The sequence below is a fragment of the Piliocolobus tephrosceles genome, chromosome 8 (genome assembly GCF_002776525.5).
Source record: "Piliocolobus tephrosceles isolate RC106 chromosome 8, ASM277652v3, whole genome shotgun sequence".
NCBI classification, from domain to species: Eukaryota; Metazoa; Chordata; class Mammalia; order Primates; family Cercopithecidae; genus Piliocolobus; species Piliocolobus tephrosceles.
In genome coordinates this window covers 124,069,745-124,080,267 of record NC_045441.1, presented here as the reverse complement: position 1 = coordinate 124,080,267, position 10,523 = coordinate 124,069,745, and the positions used below count along the sequence as shown (strand labels likewise).

At 38.7% G+C, this 10,523-nt stretch overlaps 1 protein-coding gene across 1 annotated transcript in view; it reads right to left on the bottom strand.

The window, feature by feature from the left end:
- The window catches only part of CALD1 (caldesmon 1), a 192,778-nt gene that overhangs the window by 33,646 nt on the left and 148,609 nt on the right, over window positions 1-10,523 (bottom strand). Inside the window, 3 exon segments of the mRNA XM_023190088.2 lie at window position 1; window positions 4-782; window positions 4,949-5,095. The exon segment at window position 1 is cut by the window's left edge and continues 253 nt beyond it. Of these exon segments, the coding sequence (XP_023045856.2) occupies window position 1; window positions 4-782; window positions 4,949-5,095 (927 nt within the window).

Here is a 10,523-nt window from a genome sequence, read left to right as displayed (position 1 = left end):
CCTCCTTTATCCTCTGCCTCTCCTCTGCTGCCCTTTTCTCTTCCTCCCTCATCCTTTCCCTCTCCTCTGCTTCTCTCCTTTCTCTTTCTTGGGCAGCTGCTTTTTCTTCTGCTTCAATTCTTGCTCGTTCATCTGCTAACTTTTTGTCTTGCTCGGCTTTAATTCTTTCTCTTTCTTCTGCTTCCAACCTTACCCTCTCTGCCTCAGCTCTTTCCTTGTCTTCCTCTTCCATCTTTTCATGATGGGGAATCTCATCTGAACCTTGTTCCCTCTCCTCCTCTTGTTTAGGCTCTTCGGAACTGATTTGCCCATTTTTTAATGACATTACCACTGTTTCCTCCTGGCTTTCAGTTGTTTTCTTTTCCACCATCACCTCTACCTGATTTTCTCCAATGCTCCCTCGCTTTGGCTTCTCTTCTTCCTCCTCCTCCTTTTCCTTGTCTTCTTTCTTGTTTTCTTCAGCATCCCTCCAATCATTCTTCTGGTAGGACTTGGTGACTGTTTCTGTTTCCTCTATCTCATATCTTTCCTGGCGACTTTCACGTTTTTCTTCCTTCTCGGCAGTTTCGTTTTCTGCTGTGTCATTTTGCATTCTTTTGCTTGGGAGTGACAGACTTGCATCTGTTACTGTTGGGTCAAACTCCTTCTGCCGCTCCAGAGCCTCTTGAAGGCGTTTTTGGCGTCTTTCCTCTCGCCGAGCCAGGCGCTCCAGGAACGCGGCCTCATCATCCCCTTCCACCTGAGTGTTTGTGGTGGTTGTCTTGGCCTCCTCGTCAGGCACACTGTACAACAGAAAGAACAACACCAAAGACAGCTTGCTCATTCATCAGTCAGCAGCATTCATACAGCCTGTGCCACCCAGGACTACAGCAGATGCCAGTAGTGCCAAGCCCCACCATGTCCCCAGTACGTTACCATTTTAGTACATGCCTGCCTGGCTTTCAGCTGACAGCATGTGCAAGCCTTTCTCTGGTACTGGAGTCTACTCCACATGCCAGAAGTGCTTTAGGTATTAATGTCCCCTGGGAGCAGTTTTCAAACAAAAATTGATGAGCCTTAGTGTTTAGATACCTCAGCATCCCTCACTTTTTGAGTTGGAAAACTCCGAGGTGTGTGTTCCACACTGGACCTCAGAGTTTCCCCGTGGAGTGAAGCTCCAGATACCCAGTGGTGATGTGCTTGGTCATGCAACCTTTATTTGGTGGCCTTCCCTTTTCTGTCTCACCTTCCCACACCCCCACCAGCGATTCCTAGCATCACCTTACAAATAAACGACTTGCAGTCAAATCTTTGCTTCTGGACTTGCTACTTGGGGAATTCAAACTTAAGGATCAAACTGAAATAATAGGTGAATTCCTTCGATGTCATGTAGTATTCTCACATGTCACCAAGTCATCTAGAATTCCTGATCTGGATTGGAGGCTCCCAGGGTACTTTGAGAGGAAGAAAATATACATTACAGTGTTGAGATTCCACACTCATGCCAATGACCCCAATGGAAGAGACATCTAAGTGTCCCTTACAATTCCTGCTCCTCCTTCCATAGTCGGGGGGAGTGATCACCACTCAAGGATTAAATTTGCACCATCTCCTTTCTTTGCATCTAGGCGGGGCCAGGTGACCAATAACTGCCAATGAAATGTAAACAAAGTACCCAACCAAGGCGATGAACAAACAGAGGTGCACTCCCTGTCTTCTCTATCTCTGTCTGTTGGTAGATCAGTAAGCGCCAAGCCCTAGGGATTGAGAATCACAAGAGAAAAGAAGACAGGTGGCTGGTTCCACCAACTAGGCGGAAATATGCATAATGGTAAGTGTTACTGCACTAAACTTAAAATTTGGAGGTACTAATCTTTATAGCAGCCAGCATTACCCTAACTAATGTATACACAATCTACCTTCTTTGTCAAGATTTCCATGAATAAAAGATTTCTTATCCATCTTTTCTACAGTGGAAAAAGGGCAGTTAAATTTGACATTTATTTTAAAAACGAAAAAAAATCTCCAAAAGTTGAACTGTTGTCCATCACCTCCCTCACTATTGCAGGATGCTGGACACTGTCCAAGCCAGGGTGTTGGTTTCTACTTGCAGGAAACAACCAGTCATGTGATACCAGAACTGTGACCAGAGTTGGAAGAATTTGTCTTTCAATGTTTAGAAACTCCATCAAATGTCATCGTTCAGACCAAACTTGGCCCTTTCGAAGTTCAAATTCACTTAATTTTGGAAAAACACATTTCATATTTAACAACGAAAACTGGCATAGTAAAAACTAGCTTTAAAACTTTCTTGGCCTTTACTTTTGCTTCAGGATACTGCCTCCAGGAAATTAGACATATAAGGATTAAATGTCCCTACAAATGTAAAAAATTTATAATTGAAGGGGAAGCCTATAGAGAGAGCATTTGGATCAATTGAATTCTAATAATTTTAAAAAGGCACCAAAATTCCAAAGTGCTAGCCAGATTACAGTACTCTTATGCTAAGAAACCAACAAACTGTATTGAACATTTCTTTGCCTATTTATAAATCATGACCACAATCACCAGTAGATATCAAATGCCAGTTAGAGTGGTTTAGCCCCAAGAAGACTTATTCTTCTTGTGGCTAACTAACATGTCAGAGATAAATCACACATTCTCAAACCTCAATATGATTTTCTAAAAAAAAAAAGAATTTGAATTCGATCAATAGCATGAAATAATGAATAATAGCCAAATATGAGAAGAGAAGCACAAGGAAAAGCAAGATTTTAAAAGCAAGAAAACTACAGACCAGCAGTAACTTTTTAAGCTCCTGTTGACCACTCATTAATAACAAGATTCAGGAAAGGCATCAAAATGCCATTTTTAAAACTCATTCTATTATTTCTCTCTCAGCCTGAAAATAGAAAAGGCAGTGAATAACTATGTTGCCCTCCCGTGTCAAGAATCTGGTAACAGTGAAAATTTATTGAGTGCTTACTATGTGTAAGACACTCTGCATTTTACATGCATTGTTACATAGTTTAAGTTTAGCAGCATTTTTAGGAGAAAGGTATAATTTTTATTTCCATTTAACTGAAGAAATACAGTTAGTGAAAGGTCAAATTGGGAGTCAAAGTCAGTTAGTGAACCCCAGAAATTATACCTATTTCCCCTTTGCTATACCTACTCCCCAATTAGAAGCTACTTACCGAGGGAAAGGGTAACCAATATCTGTGCTACCGGCCAACATTTTCAAGACTGCTTTCAGAAACCTTCTAATACAGCCTCCCAAACTTGGGTTAAGGAGGCCAGGACCCATTCCCTTTAGAATTTTCTAAACAGACTGAATTAAACAAAGTAAAACAAACTAAAACCAAAACCACATGTGAGATCTTATATAGTGTAACCATTATAATCAGTCCATGGTTTTAAATTAAAATGATTTTCTCCATTTTCCTCCTCAAATATCCTCATCTTTTTTAGACCTTGGGGCATATAAATGACATATACTAACCATTAGCATAATGAACCATGTGACCTTATTTCTGCTGCAAAAGCCCTCTTTGAAGAAGTTGAACCTATTAGGCATTCTCAACTTCCCTGATTTCTACCAGGGCCTGAATGAGAAAATATGTAATAGCAAACTCATTGTATTTGAATAATCACATTAAATTAAGCAGAATTCTGTATCTTGTTGAATATTATAATGATCAGAGACTATTGATTCAGGCTGTATCCTGGAAAAAAGAAGACATCTGCAATTCATGCCCACTTTAAAACTTCATGTGTTATCTATTAATGGTAGGCACGGAGAACTCTACTATACTAACATATCTTCAGTTCACAATGGATAGCAATACCCTACAGAATAAATGTAAATACTTTTTCTTATTTAAAGAAATAACCCACCAGAAAACAGTATAGATTCCTTAAAGAACTAAAAGTAGAACTAACATTTGATCCAGCAGTCCCACTACTGGGTATCTACCCAGGGGAAAAGAAGTCATTATATGCAAAATATACTCGCACACGCATGTTTATAGAAGCACAATTTGCAATTGCAAAAATATGGAAGCAGCTTAAATGCCCATCAACCAATGAGTGGGTAAAGAAAATGTGTTGTATATATATACATACATATATATATCTGGTCAAATTGGGAGCAAAGTCAGTGAACCCCAGAAATTATACCTATTTCCCCTTTGCTATACCTACTCCCCAGTTAGAAGCTACTTACCATACACACACACACACACACACCATGGAATACTATTCAGCCATAGAAAGGAACACAATAATGGAATTCATGGCAACCTGGATGGAGTTGGAGACCATTATTTTAAGTGAAGTAACTCAGGAATGGAAAACCAAATATCATACATTCTCACTTATAAGTGGGAGCTAAGCTATGAGGATGCAAAGGTTCAAAAGTGATATAATGGACACTGGGGACTCAGGGAGAAAGGTAGGGGTGTGAGGAATAAAATACTACACATTGGGTATGGTGTACACTGCTCGGGTGATGAGTGCATTAAAATATCAGAAATCACCATTAAAGAACTTATCCATGTAACCAAAATCCCACCTGTTTCCAAAAAGCTATTGAAATGTAAAAAAAGAATTAAACAGAAAAATATATATATATACACACACATATATCTATATATATATACACACAAGATATAGCACACCATAGTTATTAAACAAATGCTAGATTGTAAAATGAAATAAAAGCCTTCAAGTGGGGTATGTTTATGAGATGGGAACGGGGTGGAGAGAAATAGAATATTGTGTCCTAATGTCTAAATCAAACTGCCTATCTAATCAGATTAGTTGCCTAAAATAACTGCAAATAATTCAACAAGTTAGACTGAAAAAGGGTTGAGTTGGGCTGAGAAAGGAATGCTTTGCTTGACAAATTCCATTCAACAGACAGGCTAACACGTTAGTTAGAAATTCCCCGTCCCAAAGAGGAGAGTACCTGTTCTGGGCATTCACCTCCACCTGGTCGGTCACCTGTCCCAAGGATTCTTCCTCCTGCTTCTGCCGCAGCCGTTCCTGTCGGGCTCGGCGGCGCCGTTCCCGAGCTGCCTCCTCTTCATCATCATCATTCCTCTGGTAGGCGATTCTACAACATTACAAAGACAACCTCTTGAGCATGCCACTTGCCAAATGTCTCCACCAACTTCTTGGCAGGAACAGCCCTGAGCCCTCTTCTGAACTTAACTGCTTAATGAACCACATATGTCTAAAAGGATGGTTCAGTTCCTTAAGTTTAGAGACCTAGTCAACTAGCTTTCAAACTTTTAACTATGTGAAGTGCATTAATCCAATAGCTACAGAAGATAATTTACAATTACCAAAAAACAACTTAAACTAAAACATTCTACACAAAAACAAGTTCCTTTGGAAACTGTGGGCTAGCCGTTTTTTGTTTTTTGTTTTTTTTAAGACGGAGTCTCGCACTGTCACCCGGGCTGGAGTGCAGCAGCACGATCTCAGCTCACTGTAACCTCCGCCTCCTGGGGTCAAGTGATTCTCCTACCTCAGCCTCCCAAGTAGCTGGGATTACAGGCACGCGCCACCATGCCCAGCTAATTTTTGTGTTTTAGTAGAGATGGCGTTTCACCAAACTGGCCAGGCTGGTCTTGAACTCCTGACCTCATGATCCGCTTGCCTCGGCCTCCTAAAGTACTGGGATTACAGGCATAAGCCACCGGGCCTGGCCTTGGGTTAGGAATTCTTTACAAAGCTGATTACCAGCATGTAAGATTTAGAAGAAGGGACCCCAAGTATTGAACCAAAAATAATCAAAACACTTACTTCAAAAGATATAGCATGTTGCATGAGTTATTTGTGTAGACACTGTCACGAAGATCAGAAAAGAATCAAGTTACACTACCAAACTGAGACTGGTGCTAATAAGCCAAAATTATTAAATTTATTTAATAATTATAATAAACATTATAATATTATAATAAATATTAAATAATAAATATTATTAAAATTAAATATTATATTCAATAATAAGTATTATTAAAATTGGGAGTAGGATATCTTCTTTGCTTGGATTTTGTTTTTCCCTCCAGTTCCTTTTCACTGGAGAGAGAAGGTGTTAGTGACAATTGGTAGGATGCTTCAGAGTCAGTGCATTTTGAAGGGGTGGCAGCTGCCTTTAAGGCCCCCCTCTTTTGCTCTAAAACATGCCTTGGTATCATACCACCGCCATGCTGGGCACATCACAATGGCCCGCAGGTGTGTATTTAGATAGATGTCGATGGGCTGAGGAAGGCAGAAGAGACACAGAGGACTTCACATGTGTATATATTACTTAGCTCTTTTTTTTTTTTTAGACAGAGTCTAACTCTGTCACCCAGGCCAGAATGCAGTAATGTGATCACAGCTCACTACAGCCTTGACCTCCCAGGCTCAAGCAATTCTCCCACCTTAGCCTCCTGAGTAGCTGGGACTACAGGTGCACACTACCACACCCAGCTAACTTTAGTATTTTTTTTTTTTTAAGAGATGGGGTTTCACTATGTTGCCCAGGCTGGTCTCGAGCTCCTGAACTCTATTTAGCTTTTGTAGTCATCTAAAGTGAATGTCTATTTGAGGAAATTACAAATCAATATCACTATGCTAGATATGTTTCTCCTAATACTTATTTCCAAATAAAGAATTGGGGCTGGGGAACTGCAGATGCTCAAACTCAAGAGGAAATAGCTATTTTGAACATGTTTGACTTAGCTATTTTTGAAGGTAGAATGTGTACTGAGATACAGAGTGCCAAGAAAGGATGGGTGCTGACCAACCCAATGGGTTGGGTATGGGTGTGGGGCTGCATTGTGTAGCAAGCTGCTTTTTGTACTGGAGAGTTACAGTGTTTTTATTACAATGTTACTTACATATCTACAAAATAGAAATCCAGATATGTAAACATTTCATGTTAATAATTCTTTTTAAAATTGTGGTAAGAACACTTAACATGAAATCCACCCTGTTGGCATATTTTAAAGTGTACAATACACTTTAAAATTGTAAAAATTATTAACCAAATTGTTAACTATAGGTACAATGTTGTATGGTACTTCTCTAGAACATGCTTATAATTCTTACATCATTGCAAAGCCAAAATAATTTGCAAATTAAAACAAAACAGAACCATACCACTTATACCATATATTAACCTAATATAACTGATGATGGTTTGCTCATGTTAGAGTTATAAACTAGGCATTTTTAGGCTTAGAGTCAGTGCTTTATTTCATCTGTGTCATCTTTTGACTTCAATAATAAGAATGTTATGAATGTTTTTTTCACTGAGGTATCTCATAAAAAAACAGGATTAATGATTCCAAAGGTTGGTTGGTTTCTTCTTTGCTACTTGAGAAAATCTGACTTCATGTTTACCAAAATCTGCTCATGTGCAATCCTCAAAAGCCAATACAAATAAAGTGTCACTTAGTAATTCTATAAAATGGGCTGGTTTACTTCACAAATATGGAGGGGGGGGCAGTGTGATATAGTTGATAATGGATGACTAGATTAGGATTCGGAAAACTTGGGTTTTAGAATTGGTCTCTTACTAATCTGCAGCCCTTTGATTAATCTTTTAAAGTTAAATTTTAGAGTTAAATTTTCTTATGTGTGATAACCAAATGAAATAATAGACAGATATGTCGTGGCAAAGCATTCTGCACTGCAGTGTCTTCCTGTTGTTAGGAAAGTTCAGTTAAGGAGTCGCTTCGTGAGGAAAGATGAGTTCAATTTTAGACTTGTTGAATTTGAGGTGACAACATGACATGGTTCGAATGTTCCTTTCTAATTCAATCACATTGTAGTTGCAGTAGAAAGCCCTTCCCAGTGGTTTGGCTTCACCCTTCAGATTCTTGGCCTAATATTCATTTGGCTTATTTCTTGGTAGACAGCTTTAACCACAACAGGGAGAATCAATCCTTAATAACTGCTTCCCAAACTAATCAAAACAGGAAGTCTCAATTTGCTTTTTTACATCTCTGGATCAGCCATGAGGTCATGACTATTACTTGGGGCCGCCTTCTTCCAAGACAAGCAAGAGGCACAAAACTCCATATGGGATATCCCAATTGATAGGGTTAGGCTTTGTGTCCCTACTCAAATCTCATCTTGCATTGTAATCCCCAGGTGTCAGGTGTTGAAGCAGGAATGTGGTGGGAGCTGATTGGATCATGGGGGTGGTTCCCTCATGCTGTGCTCATGACAGTGAGTGAATTCTCACAAGATCTGATGTCTTTTATAAGTGTCTGGCAAGTTCCTGCTTCCCTCACTCTTCTCTCTTCTGCCCCTTTGTAAAGAAGGTGCCTGCTTCCCCTTCCTCCATGATTGTAAGTTTCCTGAGGCCTCCCCAGCCATGCAGAACTGTGAGTCAATTACACCTCTTTTCTTTATAAATTACCCATCTCAGGCAGTTCTTTATAGCAGTGTGAAAACGAACTTATACACCTATCCTAAAAGCAAAACTCCTCTGTCCCCTTAATGGAATATAAGTCCATTAATTTCCCACTTAATTAAGTCCTTAATTTCCCACTATTTTGAGAAGTTACCATCTTTGGTACCTTTCACCTACCCACTGGGCTTCATGGCTGGATATTGCTGGCTGTTAGCTCTGACATGAACTAGATTTGCCACATAGGCCACATCACATGTAACCTCTCTTCATCTTTGATTTCTCAGTGGAGCGACCTGAACAACTGATCATCTCCAACTGTCTCTTCTGACTTTTCTCGCTCAGTACAGCTTAAAGTTTATAGGCAATCATTCTCCATTTGGAGCTCCTTTTCTAGGATACACAGCTACTAGAGTGTATTAGTCCATTTCACACTGCTATAAAGAACTGCCCGAGACTGGGTAACTTATAAAGGAAAGAGGTTTAATTGACTCACAGTTCACAGTTCAGCATGGCTGGGGAGGCCTCAGGAAACTTACAATTATGGTAGAAGGTGAAGGAGAAGCAAGGCACCCTCTTCACTAGAGTGCCAAATGAAGAAGGAAGAGCCCCTTATAAAACCATCAGATCTTGTGAGAACTCACTATCATGAGAACAGGATGGGGGAAACTGCCCCATGATTCAATCACCTCCACCTGGTCTCTCCCTTGACACGTGGAGATTATGGGGAGTACAATTCAAGATGAGATTTGGGTAGGGACATAAAGCCTAACCATATCACAGGGCAAAATTTCTAAAGATCTTTTTATGACTACTAATAAAGAAAGATATTAAGATTGTTTATAAAGTTAAGAACAAAAAAAAGAACTAAAATAGTTTCATGGCATTTTCAATCATAACATGTCCAGTTGCTGATTCAAGAACATATCAATTGACTTTATAGGTAAAATTGTGTCCATGCCAAATGACCTGATAGGGTTGGAAATTCTTCAACTCTGAGGCTCCCTACATTAATTAGCCTTAGGCATGCAAAACAGTCATTTCTTAGCTTTTCGGCTTCTCCCTCATGGTGACATTCCCATCCTACTAACACCACAGGTTTATTATCTTTTCTTCCAAAATTGAAAAAAAAAATACCCTCAATTGTTCATTCTTTTGGATTTTAAAAGCAACACACACATAAAATTTTTTTAAAACCAAACAATTCAAAATATATAAAGTAGAAATTAAAAGCCACTCCCTAGAATCATACCACCCAGAATTGAACATGAGTATGTGATATATTGTACCATTTTCCTGTGCATGCACATTTTCTTTCTTAATAAAATAGGATTATGTCATACATATCATTTCATACACCATTTCTTTAATTTACCTTGTTTATGACTATTTTTAACATATTAGCAATATATAATTTCAATAGCAACACAGTATTCCACTTAGGTATACACATACATAATGATTACATGGATCTACTACAGTCTAACCAATTTTCTACTGAGGCACATTTGAGATTGTTTTCAACTGTATATCTTCTTATAAACAATGCTGCTAAGGACGTTATTATAGACTCACTTTAATCACTTGTTCAATTATTTACTTAGGAAAACTTCTCAGAAGTTAGAATTTCTGAGTTTAATTTGAGTTTAAGAGTATGCTAGTTTTACAGGCTTTTGATGATCATTGACAAATTGTCAATTTAACACCTGTAATGCATGAAAGCTAATTTTACCACAAAGCAGAATTTATTCAAAAAGACAAGTACACAGGATCCTTATTATATCAAATGATAGCACAGGGCCTGCTTCATGCTTCATGAAAGACAAAATGTTGACATTTCTGATTTTCCACACGCCAGATTTAAATGTCTTTGAAATGCTGCTGACTAGTAAAAATCATACCTAACCAACCACTGGATTGTAATAAGAGCATAATAATCCATTTGTTCCTTCTGTGAAAATTCAGCAGATGCCAGTATTAACCTGTCTGCCATATGCTACAGAACAAAGCCACTGATGTTCCCAGATGATTCAGAAGCAGTGTGGGATTCTGAAGTTTATCTGAATCATCTGAGAATGACTGAATTATGTTTAATAGAGTTTAAATCAAATGCATTTTACTGTGGATCTAT